The 16,421-nt window shown below is 43.9% G+C and overlaps 1 protein-coding gene across 2 annotated transcripts in view; it reads left to right on the top strand.

Moving 5' to 3' along the window:
- Positions 1-16,421, top strand: part of CDC42BPA (CDC42 binding protein kinase alpha) — a 488,866-nt gene that overhangs the window by 283,072 nt on the left and 189,373 nt on the right. For both annotated transcript variants that reach the window (XM_033938547.1, XM_033938546.1), the window contains exon 15: positions 10,864-11,111. In XM_033938547.1, coding sequence (XP_033794438.1) covers positions 10,864-11,111 — 248 coding nt within the window. The remainder of the gene's footprint in view (positions 1-10,863; positions 11,112-16,421) is intronic.

Below are 16,421 nucleotides of genomic sequence, written 5' to 3' on the forward strand. Positions count from 1 at the left end.
ACTCCACAATGACGGGGGCTTGGCTCCCTCCGCCTTGCCCTTAGGGGGCCGGCTTTCGGAGTTCCGGGCGGAGTGGGCCACGATCACGTCAGATCAGTGGGTGTTGGACATTATACAAGAAGGGTACAAGTTAGAGTTTGCCTCTCCCGTCGTAGATTCTTTCTTGGTGTCCCCGTGCAATGGGGCGGCCAAGGGAGACGCGGTCAGATTGACTCTTCAGGGGCTGCTCGAGCTAGGGGCAGTGATACCGGTGCCCCAGGAAGAGGTGGGCACCGGTATATATTCCCTTCATTGTGCCAAAGAAGGGGGGGTCCTTCAGGCCGGTGCTGGATCTCAAAAGAGTCAACAGATTTCTCAGTGTTCGCCATTTCCGGATGGAGACAGTGCGCTCGGTTATTGCGGCTGTGCGACCGGGAGAGTTCCTCACGTCCCTCGACCTCAAGGAGGCATACCTCCACATTCCAATCTGGCCTCCGCATCAGCGGTATCTGCGGTTTGCGATTCTGGGCCAGCATTATCAGTTTCGGGCAATGCCCTTTGGCTTGGCAACGGCACCCCGCACCTTTTCCAAGGTCATGGTGGTGGTAGCCGCCTTCCTCCGCAGGGAAGGGATTCGGGTACACCCTTACCTAGACGACTGGTTAATCCGCGCCTCGTCCAGACAGGAGAGTGCGGCGGTTACTCAGCGAGTGATTTCTCTCCTACAGTCGTTGGGGTGGATTGTCAACTTTCCCAAAAGTTTTCTGTCCCCATCGCAGTCGTTGGTGCATCTGGGGGTGCAGTTCGACACGGCTCTGGGGAAGGTGTTTCTACCCCGAGACCGGGGGGAGAAATTACAGGCTCAAATTCGCCTACTTCTCGGGACGGCCAGACCGCGAGCGTGGGATTATGTACAGGTGCTGGGTTCCATGGTGGCGACTCTGGAGGTGGTCCCCTGGGCGCGGCACCACATGAGGCCCTTGCAACAGTCTCTGCTCTCCCGCTGGTCTCCAGCTTCTCTGAACTACAATGTGCGTCTCCCATGGAGTCGTCGAGCAGCTCACAGCATGCAGTGGTGGCTCCACGAGTTGCATCTGTGGAAGGGCATGCCGTTGGCCACGCCGGACTGGATAGTGGTCACCACGGATGCCAGTCTGCAGGGTTGGGGGGCCCAATGCCTGCAGGCGTCAGTGCAGGGGAGGTGGTCCGTCCAGGAGGCCCAGTGGCCCATCAATTTGTTGGAGTTAAAGGCGGTCAGGCTGGCGCTGCTAGCTTTTCAGTCACTACTTCAGGACAAGCCGACCAGAGTCTTTTCGGACAGTGTCACGGCGGTCGCCTATTTCAATCGCCAAGGGGGCACCCGGAGTCCGCAGTTAGCAGAAGAGGCAAGAGAGTTGTTTCGTTGGGCGGAGAGGCATGTGCCGCTTCTGTCGGCGGCTTACATTGCAGGTCGCGAAAACGTGCAAGCGGACTTTCTCAGCAGAAATCTTCTGGATCCGGGAGAGTGGGAGTTGTCTCCTCGAGCGTTCAGCCAGCTAGTCCGTCGGTGGGGCTTGCCGGAGATGGATCTCATGGCCTCGTCCCGCAATGCGAAGGTGCCTCGGTTCTTCAGCAGACGCAAGACAGAGGGTTCGGAAGGGGTAGACGCGTTAGCTCTCCCATGGCCTCCGAATTCCCTTCTGTATGTATTCCCGCCGTGGCCCATGATAGGGCGAGTGTTACAACGCATCTCTCGCTTCCGCGGCAGAGTCATCCTGGTGGCTCCGGATTGGCCACGTCGGCCGTGGTACGCAGATCTGATTCAGCTTGCGGTAGGCGAGCGGGTGACGTTCCAGGTAACGCCGGACTTACTGTCTCAGGGGCCCATATGGATAGAAGATCCGGCCCGCTTTGGTCTTACGGCCTGGCTATTGAGCGGTCGAGGCTAAAAAAGAAGGGCTATTCAGAGAGGGTGATCGCCACTCTGCTTAAAGCCAAGAAACTTTCGACGTCAGCCTCCTATGCGAGAGTCTGGAAGGTTTTTGAGGCATGGTGCGGTCACCAGGGAGTGGCGCCCTTTAAGGCTTCTCTGCCGGCTATTCTTGCTTTCCTGCAGGAAGGCGTGGAGAAAGGGTTAGCCTACAACTCTTTAAAGGTTCAGGTGGCGGCCATTGCCTGTTACAGGGGCCGGGTGGATCGCTCGGCTCTCGCGTCGCAGCCGGACGTGGTCCGTTTCCTCAAGGGGGTGAACCATATCCGCCCGCCGGTAAAGCGTATTTGTCCAGCGTGGGATCTGAAACTTGTCCTTGGGAAGTTGCAGGGGGCACCTTTTGAGCCCCTATCAGCGGCCACGTTGAAAGATGTCACACTGAAAACAGTTTTTTTGGTGGCAATGGCTTCAGCAAGGCGAGTCTCGGAGTTGCAAGCGCTTTCGTGCAGGGAACCCTTTTTGCGTTTCTCGGAGACTGGGGTGACGGTGCGTACGGTGCCGTCCTTCCTGCCTAAGGTTATTTCGTCCTTTCATGTGAACCAGAGTCTGTTTCTGCCATCCTTCAGGAAGGAGGATTGGGGGAAGCGTTTTTTGTCGGTACGGCTTCTGGATGTCCGCCGTATGCTTCTCCATTATTTGGAGGTGACGAATGCTTTTCGCCGGTCGGACCATCTCTTTGTCGCGTTCGCGGGTAAAAACAAAGGGATGGCGGCATCTAAAGCGTCCATGGCGCGTTGGGTCAAGGAAGCTATTGCTTCGGCTTATGTGTTATCAGGGAAGAAGGTACCGGAGCACCTGCAGGCTCATTCCACTCGGGCTTTAGCTACATCTTGGGCGGAGTCCGGGGGGATGTCATTAGAGGAGATTTGCCGGGCGGCCACTTGGTCGTCAGGGAATACTTTTTCAAAGCATTATCGGTTAGATGTAGCAGCCCGTTCAGAGGCGAGTTTTGGCGCGGCAGTGCTGGCAGAGGCGGCATTGGCGTCCCACCCAGTTTGAGTTTGCTTTGCTACATCCCACTAGTCTGGATTCATCTGCTGCTTTGCTATGGAAGGTAAAATTATGGTCATACCTGTTAATTTTCTTTCCTTTAGAAGCAGCAGATGAATCCAGAGCCCCTCCCCATGGGCACGGACTGTGTGTAGGGAATTTAGGGCGTTAGGTTAGCCGGGGCTATGGTTGGTAAGTGTATGATTTCATGACTGAAAAAAAAAAAAAAATAAAAAATAAAAAACGCAAGATGCGAAAATCGAGAAAATATCAATGGGATTCAAATGAGAAGGGCACGTTTGTTACTGGAATGGAGTTTGTGGCTGCTCATTCTCCTTCGGGATGCTTGGGCAAAGTGCATAACTGAATCAACAGAAAGAACACCAGGCTTTAAGGCCAACTGTTAATCAGTTCTCTATCTCCACCTGCTGGTCGATGTGAGCTATACCCACTAGTCTGGATTCATCTGCTGCTTCTAAAGGAAAGAAAATTAACAGGTATGACCATAATTTTACCTTCCTTCATGGCCCATGATAGGACAAATCCTCCAGTGAATTGCAGGCCATTGGGAGAGGTCATTCTGGTGGCTCAAGACTGGTTGCACAGACTGTGGTATGCAGATCTGATGTGTCTTCGGTCGGGCCCCAGTCTCAGGCTTTAGGTCCTTCTTTCGCAAGATCCAATGGTCATAGAAGATTCAGATCACTTTGCTCGTACAGCATGGCTATTGAACACAAAGCGTTTGCGTGCAAGGGGTATTAAGAAGTGGTCATTGCCACCCTCTGTAAATCTAAGATGCCAACAACAGTTTCAGTATATGCTAAAGACTGGGAGACTTTCCAACATTGTTGCACCCAGGAAAAAGTAGAATCGTTTTTGGCCCCATTCTCTATCGTATTGGCTTTCCTCCAATCCAGTCTTGACAAAGGGACTTACGGTGGCTTCCCTTAGAGTCCAGGTAGCTGGGCTATCTTGTTTCAGGGTTCAAGGCTGCAATGTTACACTGGTGTCTTTTCTGGACATAGCCAAATTTTTGAAGGGAGCTCTATGTATCAGACCTCTGGGTGAAACCTCCTTTCCTGGCATGGGATCTTAACGTGGTTTTGTGAGGCCTCAGTCAGTTTCCTTTTGAACCTCTGAATGAAGCGTCTCTGATGGATCTGACACTCAAAACATTATTTTTTTTGTGGTGGTGACCTCAACGAGACACGTTTCAGAGCTCCAGGCTCTTTCTTGCACAGAATCCTTCCTTAATTTCATAGTCTGGATTCTTTTTGCACACTATTCTGTCTTTCCTGCCAAAGGTGGTTTCAGTGTTCCATGTCAATAAGGAAGTCCGATTGCTGGCATTTCAGTCCATGGGTTCCAACAAACAGGACCAGATTCTGAAGAAATTGGATATGAGAAGAACACTTCTCCGATATCTAGGTCACCAATGAGTTTTGACTCTCTGATCATTTTAAAGCTTTTCATGGTCAAAATTCTGAGGGAGTCATTGAACTGCTAGCTATTCCTTCTTATAGACAGAATTCTTCTTTTTGGCGAACTTTTCAAATAGGTTACCCTTCTTCTAAGAATGTTCAGTTAAAATCCTTTTGTGATCGATTGTTTTCATTCCAAGGCACAAAAATTTGGAACACTCCGTCTTATGAGTTAAGACAAATCCCATCTTATGTACTTTTTAGAACAGCTTTGAAAACCTATCTTTTTGAAGATTTAATGAAAATTTGTTTGCTTTTTATTTTTTGTAGTTTGTTTTATATGTTACTGTAACTTATTTGTAGACAGCTACAAATCCTTTTAGGAATGTGGTTGGTATATAAAACATGGATAGCACAGAATAGAATTATTCCTATGACATAAGAATAACCATACTGGGTCAGACCAATGGTCCATTAGTCCAATATCCTGTTTCCAGTGACCAATCCAGTTCACAAATACCTGGCAAAAACCCAAATAGTAGCAACATTCCTTGCTACCATTCCCAAGGCATCCATTGACTTCCCCCATGTCTGTCTCAATAGCAGACTATGGATTTTTCTACCAGGAACTTATCCAAACCTTTTTAAAATCCATCTACATTAACCGTTGTCACCACATCCTCTGGCAACGTATTCCAGAGCATAACTATTCTCCAAGTGAAAATATATTTTCTCCTATTGGTTTTAAAAGCATTTCCATGTAACTTTAAGTATCCCCTAGGCTTTGAAATATTTGATGGAGTAAAAAATGGATTCACTCGTACCTGTTCTATACTGCTCAGGATTTTGTAGACTTCAATCATATCTCCTTTCTGCTGTCTTTTTTTCCAAGCTGAAGAGCCCTCATTGGGAGGACATTTGGAAATTTTTTTATGCTGTTGCAGAATGAATTGATGAGGCATTCAGTGGAGGTGTGAACACTACCACTCATCTATAGTTTTTGGCATCTTTAAAGTTTTCGGGTTGAGCTAAGAAGAAACAGATGTTTGATTTTGTATCTCCTGCTCACTGTTTGAATTTTTCTTATGTGTTTGAATTTTATATGATATATGATAGAGGTGAATTCTATATGATATTTATTGCTAACTATAAATTTGAAGGAAGGAGCAGATTGATGTGAATTTGGGGTGATGAGCTCACAATTTGTCATTTTTAAGAAGGTGCTAGGATGCACCACATTCACTCATATCCTCCTTCCAAAAAATATATATTTTAATATAGTTGGAGTTGGATATCATTGGAATTCCCCTTTACTGTCTTTTTTAATAATTATTTTGTTGTTTGCATTTTATTCCTCTCCTGTATTTCAGATTGTGGTGTGGATTATATTTTTTGACACACAATTGGCACTTTAGAGAATAGCATTTCCCAGAATAGGTTATAGGGCATTGGTATGGGAACCTTAAATAAAAAAGGTAGCTCCTAGCAATGCCTTACATTTTAGCTGAAGAAAGGCCTTTTGCTTCAATTGAACAGAATATTTCATACCTAGGAACAGCATAATCTTTTGTCTACAAAACAAAGCCTTTTTAAAGTAAGACAAACTTATTTTGCTCAGATACAAAGACGACTAGAAGAGTTGCCCTCTGGTTATTATCTTAAGAATTCCTCTCAAAGTGGAAATATCAACATTATCCAATTTCTTCAATACATTAAGCCATCCCTTTATCTTACTTTCAACAGAAAAATTGGCAAAAGATAATATAATGTGGAAATACCAATTCCCTCAAAATTGGAGAGCATATGTGTCCCCAGAAAATATTTCCACCAAAGCATCTCTTGGGTTAGCAAATGCTTTGCAGGAAAAATTAAGAACTTAACATTCCTCAACCGAACTACCTTTTCCAGCAATTTTCATTTATGATATTAACTTGAATGCTCTTTAATTTCAGATATCATGTTTGCATTCAAATACCCTATCCGAGGCTTTATAATGGTGCATAATTTCTCCACCTTACATGTTCTTTTCTTGAGCTCATCCAGTTTTCCTACTACACCCTTGGTAGAAATGCGTACCTGATAAACAGTTCTTCTTAGAAGACCCTCAATCCTCAATGGAACATTTACTGAGAAGTGCTAACTTAAGATAGTGAACTTTCTATATGGGCAGAATAGTTCACCAAAAGAAATGTTTTAAAGATACTGATATTTGCTGCTGAAACTATATCATCATTAAAGCATACATTAAAAGTCAACAAAATGTTGAATAGACTGAAAGATTTAACAGTATATTCTTTGGGACTTTCTGATGCAACTGCTACAGATAATGAATCATTACCATTTTGTGGAATGTCACCAAACATTGTCTGGAAAATTTCAGGAAGAAAGTCATGCCCAAGGATAAAACCCTAGGTCTTAGTTTAAGAAGCTCTCTACAGATCACCTGATTTCACTAAGAAAAGTCTTGAAAACCATGAAAGGGGAACCATGAAAGTGAGATAACCTTTTCCTGAAGTAATTAATCAAAACTTTATCTTCACTACAGGAAGAAGTAACCATCAAGGTACTTCATAATGTAGTCTCTAGATTAGATGTTTCTAGCATAGTAGTTAGATCCACCTCTAGTACAGTGGAATCTTGGTTTACGACATAATTTGTTCCAGAAGCATGCTCGTAAACCAAATTACTTGTATATCAAAGCGAGTTTCCCCATAGAAAGTAAGGGAAACTCGCTTGATTCATTCCCACCCCCCCCCCCCTGAGGCCAGTGGCACTGCTCTACCTCCCCCCCCCCCCGAGAACCGGCATTGCTTCCCCCGCTCATGAAGGCCCCCCCCACGTGATCCATCATCCCCCTCTGCAATCCGGAATCCCCCCTGCTCGCGTCGACCCCCTCCGCGATCCGACATCCCCCCCACACCCATCCACCCACCTAAACACATCGCTTACCCCCCATCTGGCACCTGGCACCAGCACCAATGCACAGGACATGCCGGTGCCCAAAGATCTGTCGTCCTTTTTGCTGGGCCTTGAGCATCTGCGCATGCTCAAGGCCTTCGAGTTCCCACTCTCTCCGAGATTCTCAAGATCTCGAGAATCTCAGAAAAAAGGACAACAGACCTTCAGGCACCGGCATGTCCTGTGCGTTGGCATCGGTGCCGGGTGCCAGATGGGGGGGTAAGTGATGTGTTCGGATGGGTATGGGGAGGATGTCAAATCGCGGCGGGGGGGGCGATGCGAGCAGGGGGTGCTGGATCACGCGGGGGAGGCGCTCATACATCGAGGCAAGCTTGGTTTCCGAGGCACCGATTTTGCGAATGTTTTACTCGTCTTGCAAAACACTCGCAAACCGGTGCACTCGTAAACCGAGGTACCACTGTATTTCTTCCACCCCCCTCCTCCTGAAATATTTTTCAGAGAAGAAGAAACATAATACAGTGTGTTTTAGAAATCTGTGGGAGTGATGTAGATCCTAATTACATCTCTTTAGGGGAAATTGAATTATTACAAGGAAAATTTAAAAAAACCCAAAGATTATTAGTTCTCAACTGGTTCTCAGCTCTCTCTAATCTATTCTCAAGTATCATATTTCCTTTAACTAAAAAAGCATTTGTGGCTTCTAATGATTCAATTTTCTCTTAATATTCATTTAGTTTCTTACTATTCAAAATCAAATCAGTCTCTAATGAAGTTACTTTGACTGCTGCTTCCCCTATAAAGGAGCACAACTAGACAAGCAGTTAAAGTCCCTTCCATCTTAATCATTAACTTCCAAATTTCTACATTAGAGTCTTCCTTAGGAACTAATGTCACTTCAAAATCTTGTCTCATACAGCCTCCAAATGTAACTGTTTAAGGGAAAGTCAAGTAGTTGTCATATCATTAGAAGGCATCTCAGTAGCTGACATTATCTCAGATATCACTGCAGCAATTGGTTGAAAAGTTCCAACAAGGTCTGATTGGTGACCCAGTTCTCCAGTCCTATCAACACCTAATAAACTTCTAGTTACTAGAGTAGAGCTTGCTTCTACAGTAGGTAGAGTGGTGGTGAGTCAGGACTCAAAATAGGATCCTCAAACCTACTTTCACTCTTAGATGCAAAATTAGACTTACTACTACTGTTTATCATTTCTGTAGCGCTTAAAAGTGTATGCAGTGCTGTACATTCAATAAGCAAGAAATGGTCCCTTCTCAGAAGAGCTTACAGTCATAGAGAAAGGCATAGAGAGAGTAGAGAGGGACAGATTCTTCAAACTTTCGAATAATAAAAGAACAAGAGGGCACTCGGAAAAGTTGAAAGGGGACAGATTCAGAACGAATGCTAGGAAGTTCTTCTTTACCCAACGTGTGGTGGACACTTGGAATGCGCTTCCAGAGGACGTAATAGGGCAGAGTACGGTACTGGGGTTCAAGAAAGGATTGGACAGTTTTCTGCTGGAAAGGGGGATAGAGGGGTATAGATATAAATAGAGGATTAATGCACTGGTCCTGGACCTGTTGGGCCACCGCGTGTGCGGACTGCTGGGCACGAGGGACCTCTGGTCTGACCCAGCGGTGGCACTGCTTATGTTCTTATGTTCAGTCTAATTTGGACTTCAATAGTAGTCGAAGAAGCATCTTTAATTACAGCAAAAGAATCCTTAGGACCTTGCACCTTCTTTTTTGGTCCTTTAACTATTTTTTCCTTTCCTTGTCCCCAAATCAAAAAATGAATAGGAAAAACCCCACAAAGTACCTTGAAAGAATTAGCAGCAGTCCAACAATGAAATAAATCAAATTCTCAGTAACTCCTCCATGGGTCCTCAATTGGTTCCAAAGGGACATTTCCCTTTAGTTGGTCACATCCCTTTGGGCATGAAACCACAGGACACATACTGTGGCTATGAGCTATTTAAATTTGCCACATCTTGGCATCTGCATATGATATCGGATGAAAAGAACAATTCTCTCCTCGGGGGCTCTGCTTCCTTCCACCAAAGCACTCTGTTCAGGTACAGATGATTCCTCTCCTGCCAGCTCTGTCAATTTCCAACATCGATTGCTCAGTGTTGGGGGTGGGGGGGGAAACCATAAGAATTGAGCAGTCTCTAGTCTCCACTGTTCGGTTGTCACAACCTATTTGGGACATACTTATAGTTGTCTGGAGCCTTAATACTGTGGTCGTTAGGTACCATCAACTCATGATCGAGTTCTAGCAACTTGATGAATTGTGGATCTAAAAAGAAGTTGGTTTTGTGCTAGTCCGGAAAGGTCCTCCAGCGTCATACCCATTGTTGTTTTCAACGTGTCCAGCCATCTGATTGCAGGTCAATCTCTTCTCCTGGTTCCTTTGATCTTCCCAAACATGATATCTTTCTCCAGTGATCTTTCTCTTCTGATGGTGTGACCAAAATAAGACAGTCATAACTTCATCATTTGGGTTTCGAATGACAGAGCTGATTTGATCTCTTCTAGAATCAATTTATTAGTTCTTCTGGCGGTCCATGGCACACCTAAAATCTTTCTCCAGCACCAATTAAATCTGCTAGAAAGCTCAGTCGATCTTTTGTTTTCAGGTTTGTAGAGATCTGGAATGAATTTCCTGACTCCATTAGGCTTTTAGGCCAGCTGCAATTATTTCATAAATTCCTGAAAACTTTGTTCTCGCAATTTTTAAATGGTTTAACTACAGTCTCAATGAAATGATACTATTATCCCGCGAGAACTTGCAGCAGCCTATCAAGGAACGGTGCAGGGCCAGCCATGAGCATGAAAAGCTCGCTCCTGCATGCCGGCCCGCTACTTACCTTTACAATCTTCTGGAGGATTTCAGCGCGGGATACATGCTGGACCAGGGAACAAACAGATACAAGAGGGAGGGTAGTAATTGTTAGTGTCGACCAGGGCAGGAGACGGGAGGAATCCCTCCTGTCCCGGCCTAAGGCAGGCCTGCAGGAAGTCCGGGAGGGTTTCGAATATAAACCGGGACCCCCATTTTTGGGCCAATTTTTTGGCCCCCAAATCCCGGTTTATATTCGAATATATACGGTAACTCAATCACTTGAAAACTCAAATTTAAGCTTGTGTTGTTAGCATGTAGTAAAATAGTGCTAGATTTCAGGGGTTATTCTTAGCTCCCGCTAGATCCCAAGATTACCCTAGTAAAGTTTCAGGGGAATGGGCTTTATGGGGAACGGGGGAAAATTCTTCATTAATGCTTTTAAACAGTAGATGTATTTATTTTTATAAAGATTTATTAACATCTTTATGAGGAGATGCACTCAAAGTGGTGTGAAATATCTATTGACTCCCCTCATACATTTTAAATATTAAAGATTGTGTAAATATGTGAGTTTTGTATCATAGGGGCTTGCACAAAATATATTTCCTTCACAACAGATCATAGTCTCTTCTTTGTTTAATATGTGTGCAGAAAATGTGTTTGGCCTGTGAGTCTGCTTCTTTAATTGAGCTTTAATTGCTGTGATCAGGGGAAATTAATTTTTGAATTTTATTTTCCTATAGCAAAAACAGATTGGTCGCTCACCGGGGGTTAGCAGCACAGAACATCAACAAGAAATCACCAAGTTAAAGGCTGACCTGGAGAAGAAAAGTGTTTTTTACGAGGAAGAATTGTCCAAAAGAGAGGCACTGCATGCTAATGAAATCAAGAATCTGAAGAAGGAACTGCGGGATGCAGAAAGTCAGCAGCTCACACTTAAGAAAGAGATTATGATCCTGAAAGACAAACTAGAAAAAACAAGAAGGGAGAGGTAAGTACAGACTTCTCTGAACCAGATTAACCCTTTATTTGGCATTGTTGCTCAGAAGCAACATGTGTTTTCTATGGCTCTTATGGGAGATCTGCATCTCCAAATGCCTGTTACTTGGCACTGTTGCTCTTGTTCAACATCAAGTTATGTAAAGCAGCCGTTTTCACCATCTGCCAATTAAAGGGTTAAAGGTCTGTTTACTAAGCCTTATTATAGCAGTAGTGTGCAATAAACAGTAATTAAATGCATGTTAAAACCAAGGTGGTGATATATTTTCTCCCCAGGAGCAATCTAAAGGGAAGCAGGCCAGTGGTGCAGAGCCTGTGGCCTGGCGCTGGCCCTTGGCCTGTAACCAGTGGGGTTGTCCCGGTCTTGGTTTATCAATATACAATTAAAATCATGTGGAGGAGTAGCCTAATGATTAGAGCAATGGATCAAAAACCAGGAGAAGCCACTTCAAATCTCTCCTTTTGAGTTTAGCCAAGTCACTTAACTCTCTGTTGCCTCAGATATAAACTCAGATTGTGGGCCTTCCAAGGACAGAAAAATACCTACTGTACTTGAATGTACACAACACCAAAACCAGCCTGTAATCCTTTTTCCTATCTGGTTTTGGCTGAAAGATTAATGATCAGCCATGTTTTTAGTTTTGGCCAAAAATGACTATGTATTTTAGCAGAAGCTGAAAATAATGCTTTACCACATTTATCTTCCTCCTTCCTCTTTCACTCTAAAGAGGCATTGCCCCCCCCACCCCCCTCCCCGGTAGTCCTCCTTGGATTTATCTTAAAATCAGGGGTGTAGTTAGGCGCAAGAATGACCCCCAGATACTCCTGCATATTCTGGCTCTGCTCTCAAAATGGTTGCCGTGTTAAGATCACACTCCTGCTCTGACTAGACCATTAGGGATCTATTTAAAACATTAATATTTTGCTCAAACTCAAAGTCTCAGTACATGACAGTTATTACATGCAGAATTGTTAAACAAACATATCAACAAACATACATTTAAGATAAAAAGCATATATTAAAAAATTCCAAAAGATACGAGGACAAATCAAAAATTAAAAGCATTTGGGGTTTTAAAAAAAATTATTCTTTATTGATTTTCCATACTTCAAAAGTGCAATCCATGAATATATAACACATAAAACATCAATTTAAGCCAGGGGTCTCAAAGTCCCTCCTTGAGGGCCGCAATCCAGTCGGGTTTTCAGGATTTCCTCAATGAATATGCATGAGATCTATGTGCATGCACTGCTTTCAATGCATATTCATTGGGGAAATCCTGAAAACCCGACTGGATTGCGGTCCTCAAGGAGGGATTTTGAGATCACTGATTTAAGCACATCCACTTACAAATTATATATATAACCACTCATTTTCTCCCACCCACCCCCACTCAATGATTATACAATAAAACATAGCGACATTTATTTGCCCAGTAACCTTACCTTCTTCATATTAATAATATCTTCCCACCCTTCCTCCCACCCCAAATGTAACTACTCTAGGGTCAAATTAGGACAGAAATATCCCCCCACCCTATTTTGGATGTGTATGAAAGTAAACAAAACCTGACTTATAATCACAGACCTGCTATACAGAAGTAACATACGATGCTAACGGACCCCAAACCAATTTAAAAAGAATATTGTGCCCCAGACTTTCTACATTCATTTTCTCATATCCATAGCTGGAGCACAGATTAGCCCACCAGAAAGGGAAATTCAAATGATCATAGTTTTTCCAGTTTCAGGTTATCAACTGCATGGCTATCCCAGTCTATAAGGAAAAGCATTTGTTAAATTACGCAATAAATGGAACAGCTAGCGAAATGCAACATATGTACTTGTACATTGCCTGTTGGATAGTTTGTCCTTGCACAATGCAGCAGTCGGCCTTTAAGTCATGTAGCATCTACGAGGTCAGAAACATGGATACTCTATTGCAGTAGTGTGCTTTCTTTGGGCAGATGGAGTGAAACTTGTGGAAATTCACCATCAATTCAGTGTGGACATAGCACCATGAATCAATGAAAGGTTTATGAGTGGGTAAAAAGGTTTTAAGCGGGAAGAACAGATGTAACCGATGAAGGTCATTCTGGATGCCCATCAACACTGTGCACACAAGAACACATTGACAGAAGCTAGTTGAACGATACAACAAATGTGTCGTCTTGCATGGGGACTATGTGGAAAAGTGATATGTTAAATTGCTCACAGTTACTTCTGTTAAAGCCGTTAAATGTATTTTGCGTGTTCGTTTTGATTTACCCTCATAAATAAATATTTCTGCCATTTATTCTCTGCTGATTCTCATAGTACCTTACTAGACCCCGCTGAATGCCTGCCAAAATAGAAAAGTTTTCAATTCTTTTTTAAACAATTCCAAACTCTGAATCTCTTTCAGGCTAGTTGGCAAGGAGTTCCATAGTTTCAGACCTATTTTATTAAAAACAGAATGATGATACTAATCCAGTCTAACAACGTGAAAAGGAACTTCCAAGAAATCTTTATTTCCAGACCTCAAAGTTTTAGAGGGCTGATACAATTGTAAGACAGCAGCAATAATTGCAGAAACATTATTTATCAAAATTGTAATGTAGTCCTATGGGGGTAGTTATAATCTTTTAATACAAAATTTTAGTGGGAATTTGTAGTGTGGGATGATAAGCTCCTTAAGAATTAGCCTCTCTCTGGAGTTATGACATCAACTGTCACTTGGAGTGTGGCATAAAGTCAGCCACTGTAAAAGCACCGTGGCTTATAGTTTTGTTTTGTTTTGTTTTTTAACTGTGGTCCATGTTTGGAGGCTATTTTGATTGTAGGTAAAATATGATCTTTAATTATTTAAATTATATTCTGGCCTGGATATTGTAGGTTTAGAAGAAGGATGCAGACGGTAAGCTCTTAGAAACGCCAGTCACCTTCACATTCACACAACCAAACATGGTTTTGACTTTGTCTGAAACCAAGTGATGAGTTTCAGCTGCAGTTTTTTTTTTGGCTGAAAGCATTCAGACATTTTCAGTGGCGGTTTTGGTTTCAGCTAAAACTGAAAAATGCTGTTTCAGTTGTCATCTACCATGGGGATGGGGACAGCTGTTTATAAACACACTTTGTCCAGTTAGCAGATTGCATCTCTTTGCCAGACTGACTTTGGAAGGTGATGTCACTGTTCAGAATGTCAGAGATATATATGCTGCATCAGTAGGCCATTAAGTCAGCCTCCATAGAGGAAATTTTCAGACTGCAATTTGGTCATCAATGTATACACATTGACATCTCATTACTGCTTAGAGCAAAAATTCTGCCAAAATAGATTCTGAAGGACAGACTGACCAAACTTTTGGGGATTTAGAATCCAAGTCCACCCTCCTAGGCCCATTTGTTTTTGTTCCAGGCTGATCAAAAAAAATTAAAAAGTTCTAGGCCCAGCCTGTTGTTGACCTCATTATCAAATAGTCTAATAGCAAGGGATTCCCATCTGCTTGCCCTTGTCCTCATGGAAAGTGAGGTTACTCACCTGTAACAGATGTTCAAGGTTAGCAGGACACACATTTCTCTCTCACCCCGTCCACCATCCCTAGGAGTTTTATTTTGTTAGCTTCTAAAAGACTGGCTGGTACTATGTGGCCACAGTGGCTGAGAAGGTGCATATGCGTGTATAGTGTGGCCTTCTTAAAGCTTTTAAAAAGTGGCTGAGAAGTTCTCCGCACCATTCATGATGTTGCTCGTCTTTGAGAGTCCTTGTAGAATAGCTACAATTGGTGAGCAACTTAGATAATGTGAGCCTGCCAGGATAGATAGGGAAAAATGTTTGAGTACCTCAATGTAGAGAATGACACAAGGAAAAAATTTGTCCCCATCCCCACAAACCATCTGATCCCATCCGCACAAGCCTCAAATACTTTATACTGAACTTATTTTATTAAAGTATAAAAAGAAACAATATTTTGTACAATTGTCATTTTATAAATCAAAGTTCTAGTTGCCGAAAGCAAAAGAAAGAAAAGAAATAGAAATTCTACCTTTTCTTGTATGATTTTTTTTCTACCTTTGTTGTATGATTTCTGCTATTCTCATCTTCTTGTCATTCTCTTCCTTTCATCCACTGTCTGCCTTCTCTCTGCCTCTTCCATATGGTATCTGCTCTGTTACTGTGCCTCTCCCTTCCATCTCTCACTCCACCCCACTTCCCCACACCATTGGTCTGGCACTCTTCTTCTTCCCTCTGGCCCCCTATAGTCTGACATCTCTATCTTCTTCCCTACCATCTTTCCTTCCCTCCCCCAGGTGGTTTTTAGCATCTCTCTCCTCAGATCTGTTTCCCCAATCCAGCATGTGCCCTTTTTTCTTTACTCCTTTCATCCAGTATGTGCTCTCCTCTCTTTCCTCCCCACTTTTCTTCAGTGTCTTCACCCCTCTCTCTTCTACCCACTTTCCTTAAGCGTCTTCTCCCCTCTCTTTCCTATCCACTTTCCTTCAGCGTTTTCTCCCCTCTCTCCCCTCCCCACTCTCCTCTTCCCACTTTCCTTCAGCGTCTTCTCTCCTCTCTCCCCTCTCCCCTCCCCACTTTCCGTCAGCGTCTTCTGCCCTCTCTCTCCTACCTACTAACATGCATCTGCTTCTCCCTCCCCACCCCCTTTCCACCTCCTTTCCAGCATGTTCCTCTCTCCCCCTCCCCCTCTCCCTCTCTCTCCACTTCCCTTTACGCAATATAGCAGCCCCCCTCCCTCCTGATCGCCATGGTCTGGGTATCTCCCTCCTCCCTTCCCCTCACCTTCGCTAATGATTTTAAATTTTTTTGTCTCCAAGATGACCGAGCCTTTCATCAAGTCACGTGTAGCTACCTGAAACTTCTCCTCTGATGCAACTTCCTGTTTCCAGTTGCGTCAGAGGAGAAGTTTTAAACAGCTTGTTTAAAGGCTCATGCCGCTCAGAGAATCGCCAGCGAAGGTGAGGGGAAGGGAAGGAGATGCCCGAATGACGGTGATTGGTAAGAAGGAGGGAGGGGGCTGCTGGACCGCGTAATCAGTGACTTTGCACGTTCCCTCACTTAACTGCGGAGACAAGGCCATTCATGCTCCATAGGGCAATGAATGGCCTTGTTCCCATACCCGCAGCGACCACTTATTTTTTCTCCCCGTTTCAGCAAGTTACCCGTGGCTACCAGCCACCATGTCATTCTCATTCTGAATGTACACCACTTAGGTTATAAGTGGTATATAAATGCTATAAATAAATAAGCTTCATTTTATTGCTACAAGAGAAAAAAGCAAAGCCCATTAAGGACTTCATTAGCAGC

The sequence above is a fragment of the Geotrypetes seraphini genome, chromosome 3 (genome assembly GCF_902459505.1).
Source record: "Geotrypetes seraphini chromosome 3, aGeoSer1.1, whole genome shotgun sequence".
Lineage (NCBI taxonomy): Eukaryota > Metazoa > Chordata > Amphibia > Gymnophiona > Dermophiidae > Geotrypetes > Geotrypetes seraphini.